Below are 14198 nucleotides of genomic sequence, written 5' to 3'. Positions count from 1 at the left end.
CCCACGAAAATTAATCAACACATTTTAATGATCATATCCCAAAGAATTTCCATGTTCTGACAGTTTCCTTTCCAAATCCCACATTATGCCAGTTCCTAAAAGACCATTAGACCACCCCCTTCATCTACCTCCCCCAGTGTAGCCTCAGCCAGGATGCGAGCCCCGGCTCACCCCTGGTCCAAAAGACATCAACCCAGGAAAGTGGCTCATCCACACAGCAGCCAACAGCCAGAGCACACTGCTGGTTGTAAGGACACAGATGGGCCAAAGTGGCCCCATCAGGTCAGCAAGTCTAACTCCTTGGCCAGCGGCTGAAGAGCCAAGACATCGGGGCTTTCTGGGGCAGTGGCTTTCTGCTACAGTGACGCTTGAGCTTTCATAGTTGATGAATCGCTTCAGCATAACGGAAGATTCCCCCAAACTACCCATCCCATTCCATCCCACTAAGCTTTAGCGAGAGTTAAAGAAAAACTAAAGTCTCCATTCACATGAATGGAAACTTAGAAAATATAGTATTAAGAGTATATCGGAACAAGAAGATATTAAAGTCTCTCTCTAATAGTTTATGGTATAGAAAGCTGAGGCCCAGAGAAATTAAGTGACTTGCTGAAGGCCATGCAGTCATTTAAAGACAGCTGGGACCAGAACGCAAGTCCCTTGGCTATTAGTCTGATGCTTTTTCCACTACACTATCACCTCTCAGAGGGACCGTGCTTCAGAGACCGTGTACGGAGGCAGTAACTAGAGACGTAGTCTTACGTAAATGCCAACACTACCTGGGCGCAGCCTGGGAAGCCACCTGACTGCACGAATATGAACCATACTTTGGGAACCACCATTCCCTGGGGAGCACCAGCCACAGGCTGCCAAATCTATCAAAAATAAGCGAACAGTCAGGTTTTTCAGTCAAATGCTCTCTTCCCAACGAAGAGAGGACTAGGACATTTCAAAGCATACCTTTTCTAGTCCTTCTGACCCTTATTACAACCTCTGACAGTAGTGGGTCAAGTTAACTAAATCCCTGATTCACAGAGAGGAGCACAGGCAAGAAGCTGAATGACTTATCCAAGGTCACAGGGCAGGACTGCGATCGCAATCCAGGGCTTAGACAGCCTATCTTGAGGAGTTTTCCTCCATGTCATGTTGCATTACTCTGAGGCTTGCTTATATTTTTAATGCCTGGATGTCAAGGATGGTGACTAAGGATGTGGAAGCATTCTATTCAGAAGCATCCTGAGCCAGGACCGCCAGAAGCAAACTCTGTACTATTTTCCCCTCATCCATTTTCATAGCTAGTGTCAAGCTCAGGACTAACTGCATAGAATCCTGTTCAAAAGACCAGATGTTCTCAATGACAGATGAACACATTACAATCACACAGGAGTATAAGGCCAGTAAGTAAATGAAATTCAGAAAAACAAATAATTTGAACAGAAATTAAAGTGGACAGTTAATGTTGATCCATGATGAACAAAAGTCAGCTCATGGATATGCTGCAGACTTTACCATTTTCGAACTGACTCCTACAGTTAGTTCATGATCACTTCACTTATTTGTTAGAATATAGGCAGGGAAAGTATATGTTGAAACACGTACCTAGATTTTTTTTCTTTCTAATTTTGCAGAGGTAGTGCTTGAAATTGAGCTAAACTTATAGATTGACGTTATTGACGAATTCTAGTGGTCCAGACTCCCTCACTTCACCTACCGGGTACCTACAAGGCAGAAAGATCCCAACGCTGAGATCTTAGATTACTAAGGCAATATTACTTTCCCTTCTAGTTGGCATGGTAACCATGACAACTAGGAACCTGAAAGACTTATTTTCTCTAATTTCCTTATGAAATCTCATCATATGCAAAGCTTTAAAACAACTGGATGAAGGAAAAACATTGTTATGACCCATGACACTTGGAACTCAAATAGCATCATGAAGAGTATCATTAGAACTAAGAGAAAGAGGCTATCAGCAAAAGAAAGCTTTAAAGGGGTTCCTTCTGAGTCTTGTTTTCTATTCAGAATGTTCTGTTTTTCACATCGAGTGTGGGAATGACATTTATATTAGCAGGTTACTTACCTACACTGGCCGGTGTCACTCTAACCAGTGCGAGGCACTGACCCAAGTCCTGGGGGGCTCCTTGGACCAATAGACTATTTTACAAACCTGGGAGGGGGGAGGGATGGTATATTTTTGATAATCAGACATTCCAATGTAATGTTTTCCTTAGCGGTCACCCCCCCCCACCCCATAAATGTTATCGTGAAAAACATCAAGTATGTTTTCTATTTTCGTATAATAAATGGGCTTTGCTTACAACATCACAATGGCAAAGAAGAAATACTGTACAAAACTGCAGGAAGATAAACGTGAAAACTTTCTATGGAAAAAATATCTTGAGTTTCCTGTCGTCTTTTGAAACCGTAGTGCATATGTTAAAATGTATATCATTTACAGTACTGAGTCATGTGCCACTGCTGTACCTGATGTATCCAATCTGGATTAAACAAACTATGTGCCACAAACCCTAAAATGTTTATGAATGTTTATTTTAATACAAATTCTCCTACTAGAAAGTAAAAGTGATCTAACAGAGAGGCTCTCTGTTCAGAAAGGTGCCTAAGTCTCATCTTCCCTTCCCGGCCCCCAGCAACTGCTCGGTGACATCCCTGACAGTCCTCCTGCCTGCATGCTTTAGTCACTCATGGTCACTGACAGGGAAAGCATCTGATTGCATTTGTCAACAGCTCTATTTTGAGGCCCAGCCCCTGCATTATTGAAAGAAAATCTCCCTTCTTTATCAGTACTGGTTCTGCTGAGAATATACCGACTCCTTCATCTAAACCACGGCCTCAAACTAAAAAGAAAACTCAAAATTAGATGCTATATAGGGTATAGCAGAAAGCTTGGGAATCAGATGATGGAGGCTCAAGTTCAAGTTCTATCACTTACTTATATGACCTTGAGTCATTAGTTTTTCTCTTGGCTTCAGTCTGATTCCTCGTCTTAAAAATTGCAGCAGTTGGATTAGATTATCTTGAAGATATGCTGTAACCTTAATAACTGACTTAAGTAATGAGAGCGGCAGGCGTTTTCATATGTCACCATATGTGGCAACGACCATGGGAACCCTTTTAGTGTCCCACGACCACCAGATCCCAATTAATGAAACCATAGAAATGGAACATTAAGGCAAATGCACGATGCCCGAAGCCCTAGAAGTTGTCTGTGAAATAAATGCATTTCGATCACTGATGCTCGTATCCTTATCACCCACTAGGTGTCACTACAGATCCATAGCACAAATGTCTTGGCGATAAACTGGAAACCAGATGTGCTTTGAGCAATATTTGCTCTTTTTCATTAAAAAACACAAAATGTTAACTGGGACATATGTGCTTCTTCACAGAGGCACAAAACAATAAACATACCCTGCCCAAACAAGAGAATAACCTTGTGGTGATATTCCAATGTCAGCTATGACTATCAAAAAAAATTACTTTTTAAGATTAACAGGTTTATTTACATGTAGGGAAGGGAAAAAACTCTAAAACTTCAAACTACTCCCTTGTTTTATATGAGCTTATCCACGAGTATTATAATTCAATTATATTTAATATTCAGGGGCTGAAGTTTACTTTTAAACCACATGTTTTTAAAAGGTTGATAAACATTACTGCAATCCTTAAGCTACTTTAGAAAATATTAAATCATAATTCGTATTCTAGTTCTAAGTCAAAATTATCCAAAGCAGCAGGTTTCCCAAAGATTTCTCTGCATGTTACTACTACTAGTCTCTTAAGTTCAACTTGAACAATTGTCGTGAAGTATAGTGATTTAGTATTTTAGAATTCAGACATTTAACCCACTCACACTAGCCATTACCTGAACTTAAAAAGACACTTTGTATTCATAAAATAATTAGCCTTTTCTGTAGCCAGAAAGTGTTTCCTCTTATTAGTAATATAGTAATTAAATCTTAGAACTACTGCAAGAGACCCTAAAAACTCTTCTAGTGCAACTCCCTCGTTTTGTTGATGAGCACACTGGATCTTTAGAAGTGGCCAGTACAAGGTAAAGAGGCAGCAGCAGTCTCAACCAGGACAGATGCTCTTTCCACTGCAGCACAAAGCACTCTCACGTGAATTTACCCAAAACCCCTGTAGGGTCCTTAACAGATTGTAGGGACGTGCACCTAGACTGACAACTCCAAACAGAAAAGCCTCTTCCACACAAAGAGCAGCAGATTCCTCTGACAGCCACCACTGTAACTGCATCCCTTATTCGGGAAAATAACAGCTGAAATTTTCCTAGCGAATGCTTATGGAAAAATGAAGCAATTAGTATTTTCATGTTATGCATATGCTCACCTCCAGCTTATTTTTCTATTAAAAAAAAAGCAAACATAAAATATGACGAACCTGAAGAGAGAATCCAATTAATTTCAAGACTAATGGGTAACCTCATTTCTAATTAAGATGCAGCAGTATCCTAATTAAAATCTCCTAGCAATGACAAACTGTGAACTTGGCTACATTGTGGGGGAAAGGGGAGAAAAAGAGGTATATTCAATTATACAGAAATGACAAGATTTTATTTAAATGTGTAATTAAAGTCTCTACTTCTTAGTAACACACTGGACCTAATCATGGATTTGCTATTTAGTGTTAATTAATTCATTCTAATTTGGCAATACATGTACAGTACTGGTACATATAAGTAAAGCCTACCATTGCCCAACCCAAATGACAGGAATCCAAGTTAAACTGAAGTTTAGGACTGTGTTATGTGACTGTTAGACAGTAAATGACAACGGCTGTGGATGCTTGCTGACAGTCCTGAGGGAAAATGATTATACCGCCTAGACAAATATGTACACAGGAAAGAACTTTCCTTTTAAAAAGTGTATATATATCTCCATACATAAGAGGTACTCTCACCACAAATACAGCTCACAGAAAGGTTTGGGAAGCAAATGTGTAATCATAAAAGGACTGCCACAGAAAAGAAGGGATGTGTAACTTCCAATTATATTTTTCTAAATCATAATTTATAGATGTACCATCTCAGGAAAATGACTGTTTCCTTTGGATCCTAGCATTAGAGGTAAAAACTGGGAAAAATTTCTAGAAGACACAAGATTAAGACACATCGTGGGAGGAGTTTGAACAGAATGAGTTCCAGCTCTGGCAGTGTAGGGCAGTTAACCACAGATAGGCCCAGGGCGGGGTCTATGAACCCCTTGAAATTACATACACAATTCTTGTTTATAGAATGAGAAATTTTCTGGGACTATCTATATAGCTTTCATCAGATTCATAAAAGGATCTAAAATCTAATAAAGATTATGAGTTGCTTCTCTTTCTGAGAAACAAAAATAAGACAGCCACCAATGATCCTTAGCTATTTAATGTACTATGGAGGTGTGGGCAGCTTTCACAATCTTAAAGACAAAAAACACTCAAAAGATGAACAATGTCAACACTTTTGGCTAAGTTTGTATTTTTCCTGGTAACAAATAGTTTTACTGAATACAAAGAGCGTCAAATCGAGTACTTTTGGCGAAGTGTTAAGCAATGTTTACTTCTCCTTGTCTAAACCTAAAAGAGGATTTTCTGACCTACCATATTACAAATTCCTACAGGAACATACCTCTATGGAAATGTAGCCCAAGCCTTTTGCAAAGAACTCCCCGGCATGAACTAACGTTTTTCAAATCGCAACTGTTTTTATTTTTTAAAGTAAGCAGTGGTATAAGTCTTTTCAAACATTTCTTTTTGGAATGGCTTATAGAAAATGGCACCCTGGGACCTTTAGCTCTACGTCCCCCAAAATTCATCAAGAATCTGAATGACAAAGTTTCTTTAAAAAAGGTAATGTACCTGACATAAATCAAAGGTCAAAACAATCTGAAAAAGAGATGGATCCCAGCAGAAAGCCTTAACACTTCAAGTTCCTCAAAAATGCCACTATATGCCATTCTACTATAGGTCGAGGGGGATGGCTATCCAAAGGTATCGCTCATTGATACTTTCGGATGGTCTGAAGTGTGACCTCTAGTCACTGGTTACCACGCATCATTTCCTGTAGATAAATGGTATTCATGTGATAGGCCACCATCCAACTTGGATGCCTCTGAGCATTCCAATAATATGACTGAGAAGCAGCAGTATAGTATTCCTGCCAGGCCCTGTAGTAAGCTCTCCAGTACTCCTCATAATCCTGATAGGTACCAGGAAAACTGAGATGCGTTTCCCTGTGGTGGTCGTACCAACCATCTTCCTGGGGTTCCGTCTGCCATCGATAGGAGGACCGCCTAGGAAGGGTTCTCCGGCTCTGCTTGGCTCTCTGGTTTGCCCCCTCTTTATGCCTTGTCTTTACTTGGATGTCAGGTGATTCTCGATACTCTACGTTAGGAGTGTCATTGCCATTCAGAGGTGGTTCCAAAGGGGTGTGGCCATCCACAGGGGTAGACTCCGAGTCTTTCAGCTGGGTATCAGAAGAGCCTTCCACATATGACTTATTTCCTTTGCTCTGGGAAGAAGTCCTCGAGCTGTAAGAATCGCTGTCACTCTCCGAGTCTCCAGACTGGCTACTACTGGCCAATACCTGCGCTCTCTCTTCAGTAATTCGATCCCTCACAAAACCATTCTGAGGGTGCACAGTCTGACCCCCAGGGCCTGTGTAGTGCCTGATGATTTCCACGGGTTTCTCTAACCCCTCTTTAACATAGTGTTCATAGTCCTCTACCAGTTCTGCCAAAGTCAGAGTGCACGGCAGATGGATCTTAAAGGAAGACAGACAGGGAATTTTGGGGAGGGACACAGGTAATTCTTCTTTGCCCTGGTGCTGACTGTTGTTAGAGTTTTCGACAGGGGTCTGAACAGAAGTCTTCGTTTGCTCTTCCAGCTGTGGGGCACAGCCCAGTGCTTTGGGTGACACCGCCTTTTCTACAATTCCACACTCCGAGTGGCTTTTCACAGGCAGCTTTTGTTTGGTATTACTTTTTGATTTGACTGATAGCGCAGACACGGAAGTATTTCGAGATGAAGCCAAGTGGTTACCGTGAGCTTTCTGACTTTGGGAGGGTCTCTCTATTTTTTGAATTTGTTTTTTTAGGGGCTTGGCAGGTATGCTCACTAAGCCGTGTGTATGCACGGCAGCTCGACCCTCCACATCCCAGTCAGAACATTCTTCCATCAGACCAGGAGGAATGGGATCTATAGAGAGGGAATAAAACAATATTAAAATTCTCTAGCTACCCTAGACCAGCATTTTCTGAATAATTTCATAAAATAAATATTTTGTAAGTCAAGACATAAGCTTGGAGCAAGTTAAAGAAATCTGCAGAAAGATCATAAAATGAGTTATTACAAAGGCAGAACTATTAGAATCCACAGGACTCCCAGACCTGTGTTTAATCTAACTTTGTAAAAATCACTAAAGGAGTTACAACATAAATTGGTAAAAATTGTTATATTTATTCAATCACCATGTATCTCATATTCTAGGTCATGTATACACTATAAGTATACAGTTATGAATAGGTATATATATACATGTACATATAGACATATATAGTAATGTGCATGTATTAACACATATAGCAAATAAACCATATTTCCACACAAGTTTTTTAGGGTTTTTTTGTTTTCAAGAGATCATTAATAGTTTCAAACACACACTGTTTCCAAGATGGCATTTTAAAAGAGTAGCTTGACAAATGATTCATTAAAATCAAAAGAAAATACTTCAAAAATTGCAAAATAGTGTTCAAATTAAAGATACTATGCCTTCCCCATAGTGACAAAGGAGAATATGACAAGAATTACCTTCACGGTGACAAAACAGGTAAAATACCCACCTTTTAAAAAGAATAAAATTAAATTGCAAGGCTACAAACTAAAAAACGGAGCTAACACGGTAGAAAACAATTTTTCATTTTTCATGTGCCATAGTTAACTTGCAATCTTCTCCCTGCTACTTATTAGCTTTAAAAGCTTAAGGCAAATTACTTAACCTCTCCATGCCTCGATACACTCATCTACAAAATGTAGATAATAATAGCATATACCTCATAGGACTGTGGTGAGAATTAAATGAGTTAACATACAGAAAGACCATGGAATAGTACCTGACACATAATATGCATTCTGTGTTAGCTATTATTCTTATAAGGCCTTTATCATTACCATTATTATTCTGATAGCAAAATGAAACAGGTAAAATATACCTGGTAAAGGCAGAAGGTTGACATTACATTTCTGGGCAATTTTTATCATCATATTTTCTTCTTCTCCCCGGCAACAGTAGGTCACTGTCAGTCCCAAAGTACCTAAAGCACAGAGAAAATGTTAACCCTTTTCACATAAACAAAACTCCAAGTCTACCTGTCACATTACTAATTCCTCCGCTTAAAGAAAACACCCAAACTTTTCTTTTTACCAAAACGGCCAGCTCTGCCAATCCGATGCATATATGTCTCCCAATCCAATGGTACATCCAGATTCACAACCAGATTCACCTTCTCAGCATCAATCCCACGGGAAGTCTTGAATTTAAGAAAAAAAAAAAAAGAGAGAAATTGTCTGTTTGTATTAACTGCGGCGTGGTACCAATGTACACTATCTTATTCTAGTATAACGAAGAACCAGATTAAAAACAGGAGGGTGTTTAGGAGGAGGGGGATATTTAGGAGCAAAGGAAAAGGGAATTCATTTCTAATGACTAATTTCAAGAATACAGATGAAATATAAAAGACATTTTTATGAAAGCATATTCCCTAGCACTGGAAAGACAATTATCTTCTGGTATTCTTGTCAGATACACCCCATAAAACAACAGATGAAATCTGTACATCTGATAACAGAACATATGTTAAGAGCGTTAGTCACCCAAACTGAAGGGGCAATTTACCAAATCTGTGGAAATGAGGACTCGGCAATGAAACTGCTTTAGTTTAGCCATAGCATCAAGACGCTGATTCTGATTCATGTTGCCTAAAAAAGCCGGAAAAGAAAGTCATATAAAAACAAACTAATACACATTTATCGAATCCACAAAAAGCAGACAAATCTAGGTTAAGACCTAGAGAGTCAGAACCTTTTAAAACAGGGTTAGGCAATCAACTTGAAATTAGTTAGCCAATCCACTAAAACTTCAAAAATCAATTTTAAATAGTGACTAGGCTATGCCTGCAGATATAACTATATCTGCAAAGTTACATATGAAATGTAACAACAACCAGGTCTACATGATTTGCAACATACTACTCCCAGGGCAATAAATTAACCACCCTGGGCCATCCCCTAGGACCCTCCCCTTTCTGGAACACCACCTCAGGTGTTATGTCAAGAAGCAAAATGTTTGCCTATTAAAAAGACAAAAACGAACTTTGTTTTATAAAATTATTAAGTTCTCATTTTCTAATTATTATTTACCAAGTTACTTCTTAAAAAACAGGAATATTAACATATCAAATCTCAATGAAAAACAAACTTGAAATTTCCTCTGAAGACTCAGCATAACCTCACTCACAAGACAGCTCATAAAGCAGTACTTCTTCCTCTTGACTTGGGTGAGGCCTCAAGTCAGAATAGTAAACAAAGATTAAAGAGATGAACTTACCTGAAATGCACTCTGCAGGAAAGCCTTTAGAAGAAAGGATGTCAGCCAGATGTTGTGCTCTATAAAACACACAGAGGGTTATAATTTCGCAAACATTGCTTCGCACCGATGCTTCTATTTCACAAGTTCCCCAGATGACCCTTTAAGGTACATTACCTGCTGTGCAAATTAGAAAAGACTAAGGCTTGATTAAATGGAATTCTGCTGAACAGTTCCTGTAAATGCTGAGCCTTTTCCTCAAAAATCTTATGGGCCAAAGGGTACGAACTGACAACTTTGTAATACTGCTTCAAACCTACAAAGAAGTCAATAGCAAATATAAAAGCGATAGGCAGCTAGACCAGGGAAAACTCCAGAATATCATGAACAAACCAGTAATGTTAAGTATCCAATATCTGTACATACCTATGAGACTCGGGTCACTGGAATTTAGTCTTACAAAAGTGGGATCTCGCATGTACCTTGTCAAAGCATTAGCCAAAAATTCAGGGTAAGTTGCTGATACTGCCAACATCTGTTTACTGGCAGGCAAGGAAGAATAAATCCAACTGCAAAAAAGAAGAAAAACACATGCCATGGAGACTAACCAGACAGTAGTCATTACCTTGAAGAGCTAAAGACAGATACTTTGGGCACCACTTTAATAGTCAAAGTTAGTTATTTTTCTTACTTTATTTGCTCCTGGAAGCTGCCTTCTTCTAATAGCTTATCTGCTTCATCCAGAATAAAGAGACGTATACTGCCTGGGTTCAAGTAGTCAAGCTCTATCAGTTGTTTAATTCTGCCTAAATTTTTTAAAAAATTGAAATATTTATGATGCACCAAATTTATGCACGTCTCAGCCAGTGTTGTCACTCTACTTACTCAAAGGTTGTACTGCTGACTTTCCCGACCCAACCCTCATTGTGCATTTATGCACTAAGCCACAAATTAGAAATCTTGAGTTCTGATCTTGCCTAAATCCATTATTTTCCGTCATATTTCATCACCAATAAGTATGGAAAATAAACACCAGTTCTATCAAAAGACCTGAATGCTAAGGCACTGGATGCTAGATTAATTCTAAGTGATTCAAAACTGATTAATAAAGCAGCAAAGAACAATCTCAATCCATGGCTTAGAATGGCTTCCTGAAAGTCATCTGCTTCATCCTCTTCTCAGAAACCTATCCCATATGTGTTCTTAAACATCTTTAGAAAATGCTGTTGGTAATCCAGTCACGTGTCTATCTCTCACTAGTCAAAGGCTCTTCATTTCTAATCCTCAAAATAATTATCATAGTTATCCAAAGATTCTCATATTATTGTTACAGTAAAAGTGTTCAGTTCCTAAAAGCCCCAGTTATGAACAAGCATTTGCTATCTTACCAGGAGATCCAACGGCAATATGACACTTTTTAAGTCTGGTTTTGTCTTGTGATAATGGAGTCCCTCCAATAAAGACATGACACTCTAAGCCTTCCATTTTTATTCCAATGGCTGTGATAACGGAATGTATCTGTACAGCAATTTCTCTTGTGGGAGCCAAGATCAAAATCTAAGAAAATGTAAAATATATCTTTGAGTCAGTGGAATAAATACATGTGATTGGCACACTCATTATACAATAAACTATTTTTCCTTTAAATGATCACTTTAAATGAGGTTTTATGGACAAAGGAAACTATTCATTTATTCATGTATTAATTCAACAAACAAATGAGAACCTAGGTAACATATGAGTTTCTGTGGCGTCAACAGTTAACAGTACAGTCCTTGCTCTCATGGCACTTTTCATTCTTGAATGATAAGAAGACATACAATAAACAAGCATATACAAATAATGGCAGGTAATAAAAAGTGCTATGAAGAAAAATCAAACAGGGAAAAGAGAAAGAAGCAACAAAAGAGTCATTTAAATGGGGTGATCAAGGAAGGCCCCTCTGAGGAGGTAACAGTTGAGCAGACACCCAAATGTACATGACAGAGTAGAGCGCGCTGTGTGACGCCTGGGAAGCGCCTTCAGGAAGCAGGAGTGGCAAATGCAAGGGCCTTAGGAGAGCAGCGTTCTTGGTGTGTTTGAGGAACAGCAAGGAGGCCCCTGTGGCTGGACAGAATTACAGGGAAAGTAAAGATCAAAGATCTAACTCCAGAGGCTAGGTCATGGAAGGCCCTGGGCATCACAATGAGAACGTTACAAAAAACTGTTGGCAGAGAAGGTGAAACTACGTGGTCTCAACTATGAAAAGAAAAAACTGCTTAAAACTTGTTTTCTGGCACTTATTTTTCCAAATTTTCCCAGTTTTCAAAAATGAGTATGTATTACTTTGATAAGAAAAGATCTTATATTAAAAAATGCCAATTTTATTTATGAAACTTATTCAGGGAGTTGGCATTTCACCTGTTGCCAAATGCACAAGTAGAATAGCCCAAGTCTTTGGGAAATAGAAGGATTTCCTATGGCAGCGGTTTCCAACCTTTTTGGCACCAGGGACTGGTGCTCCATGAGAAATCTAATGCTTGATGATGTGAGGTGGAGCTGAGGTGGTGATGCTAGCGCTGGGGAGCAGCTGCAAATACAGATGAAGTTTCATTCGCTAGCCTGCGGCTCACCTCCTACTGTGCGGCCCAGTTCCTAACAAGCCATGGACTGGTATCAGTCCACGGTCCAGGGGTTGGGGACCCCTGTCCTATGGCATCTGGATTAAAAACCACTATTGAAGAAACAGCATCAGATATACATGACTGAGAACCTGAAATACATACAGTCTGTCATAATTACTGAACCACAAAATAAGACTCTGAAGATCATATCTGATTCATCTTTGTATCCCCAATGCCTGAAATAATGTTTATACCTAATATGGGCTCAACAAATCTTTGTTGAAGAAATGATCTCCAAACCCAAATCTATTAATTTGAGTAAGGCCATCTTAGATCTACTCTATGAGATCTAAGTGCTTCTAGGTACTCTCGATGAGAACCCAGAAGCCAGGTCAATGATACACTCAGAGACCTATAAGAACCACCTGTAGTTACCAGCAACAGCCAGAGCACCACACTACCACACTACCATGAATCAGGCCAAACGTTAAATCTCACCAAAGTCTGATTGGTAAGTAAAAAAGAGTATCTGTATTCTCAAATAATGACAAAATTGACACACACAGGACAGTCATTCTATTCAAAATGCATTAATAACAGAAAAACTCCAAACTTCTAACACTAACAATGCGTCCTTGGTCACCACGCAATCACCACTCATGTCTACTTTTATACTTTTCGTATAGCTTAACTTAATCATTCATCAAATGCCCGTCTACCTCTGAGGAGCTACTAGTTATTTCATCAGAGTGTGCTAAAATTCACATTACACCCCCTCTTCTGGGTCCTCTGACCTTAACTCACCTGGGTACTTAAGTTTTCAAGAATGAGAGAGTCCAAAGCAATGGTGGAGAATACGCAGGTTTTCCCAGTGCCAGACTTAGCTTGAACAATTAAATCTGAAAAGAAAAAATATACATATCACTAGCCAGTACTGACCGAAGACGCTTAGGTACCAGATATGAATTACAGAGCTAGAAGGGTCTCCAGAAATCACCTAGTTGACACCTTCGTTTTTAGTTAACTCTCAAAAACGCATGGCCATATCCAGGAACGTGCCTCTTCCCTGAACCTCTACTGCTTATCTTCTCAAACTCGGAACCACTTCTCTGTGTGGAAAGAACCTTAACTATCTTCAAACTCAATACTGAGCCTCTGCTTTACAAAAAGAGGAAAGTGAGGCTCGAACGCGTGCAGCGCCTCGCCCCAGGCAGAGCCCCGCACTGGCGGCCGCACTGGGGCTCTTCCCGGGCCACGCCGCCTCGGCCTCTCCATAGCCCCGGCCCTCACCGAGCCCGCAGCGCCCCAGCGGGATGGCCTTGAGCTGCACCGGCGAGGGCCGCTCGAAGCCGGCCGCCCGTAGCCCCTCCAGCACCGGCCGGGACAGCAGCAGCGACTCGAAGTCCGCGGGCTCGGCCAGCAGCACGTCCCCCGTGCGGGTCCGCGGGCCGCTGACGTCGTGAGCCGTCCGCAGGCTCCGCGCCGGCCCGGGGGTGGGCTCCGGGGCCGAGACCTGTGCGGCAACATGCTCCAAGGGCGTAGCAGTCTCCACGGTCCCCAAAGCTGCTGGGGCTTCAAACTCCGCCGCCATGGTAGCCGCGCAGCTAGATCTCGCGGTACTTGAGGCGGGGCGGGGAGCCTGAGAGCGAGAAGAGGGAAAACTTTATTAGCACCCTTCTCGCGCAGACACTGACACGCTTGGTGGGGAGGGACGGAAGTCGGAGGCTTAGAAAGAAAGGGAAACAGCTAGAATAACAAAAACCTGTGGCCTGAGCAAGGCGGGCGTGTAGAGGAAGTAGAGGAAAGGGAAGGCTACCGATGTGTCGCCGCCTGCGGCCTGCAGAGGGCGCCGCGCGCTCACGGTGGGGGCGCCGCCCCGCCTCCTGGCTCTCTGTGGGCGGGTCCGTCCAGCCTTGCGTCCCGCGTCGCCGACTTCACAAGGCTGTCGTTGTGATGCGCGGAGCGCGTCACACTACCGACCTTCGTGCCTC

At 40.9% G+C, this 14198-nt stretch overlaps 1 protein-coding gene across 1 annotated transcript; it reads right to left on the bottom strand.

Moving 5' to 3' along the window:
* Positions 1–4573: 4573 nt before the first annotated feature.
* DDX20 (DEAD-box helicase 20) lies at positions 4574–13839 on the bottom strand. Its single transcript, XM_006919641.3, has 11 exons — positions 13498–13839; positions 13012–13106; positions 10993–11161; positions 10296–10410; positions 10031–10173; positions 9782–9920; positions 9626–9684; positions 8915–8997; positions 8444–8549; positions 8232–8333; positions 4574–7218 (listed from the first exon to the last, which is right to left on the bottom strand). The coding sequence occupies exons 1-11, from the start codon at positions 13796–13798 to the stop codon at positions 6059–6061; spliced, it is 2472 nt and encodes an 823-aa protein (XP_006919703.1). The 5' UTR covers positions 13799–13839; the 3' UTR covers positions 4574–6058.
* Between the last annotated feature and the right edge of the window lie 359 nt (positions 13840–14198).

The sequence above is a fragment of the Pteropus alecto genome, unplaced genomic scaffold (genome assembly GCF_000325575.1).
Source record: "Pteropus alecto unplaced genomic scaffold, ASM32557v1 scaffold106, whole genome shotgun sequence".
NCBI classification, from domain to species: domain Eukaryota; kingdom Metazoa; phylum Chordata; class Mammalia; order Chiroptera; family Pteropodidae; genus Pteropus; species Pteropus alecto.
The sequence above is the reverse complement of the archived record's forward strand: the minus strand, read 5'-3'. Positions and strand labels throughout refer to the sequence as shown.

What these genes read in the sequence shown, in the direction of transcription:
- DDX20 (XM_006919641.3), bottom strand. Translation starts at nt 13,798, where the DNA reads ATGGCGGCGGAGTTTGAAGCCCCAGCAGCTTTGGGGACCGTGGAGACT. An exon ending in GCTGGGGCGCTGCGGGCTCG is followed by an intron (nt 13,107 to 13,497) that starts GTGAGGGCCGGG and finishes TTTTCTTTTCAG; the next exon opens with ATTTAATTGTTCAAGCTAAG. An exon ending in TCCTGCAGAGTGCATTTCAG is followed by an intron (nt 8,998 to 9,625) that starts GTAAGTTCATCT and finishes CGGCTTTTTTAG; the next exon opens with GCAACATGAATCAGAATCAG.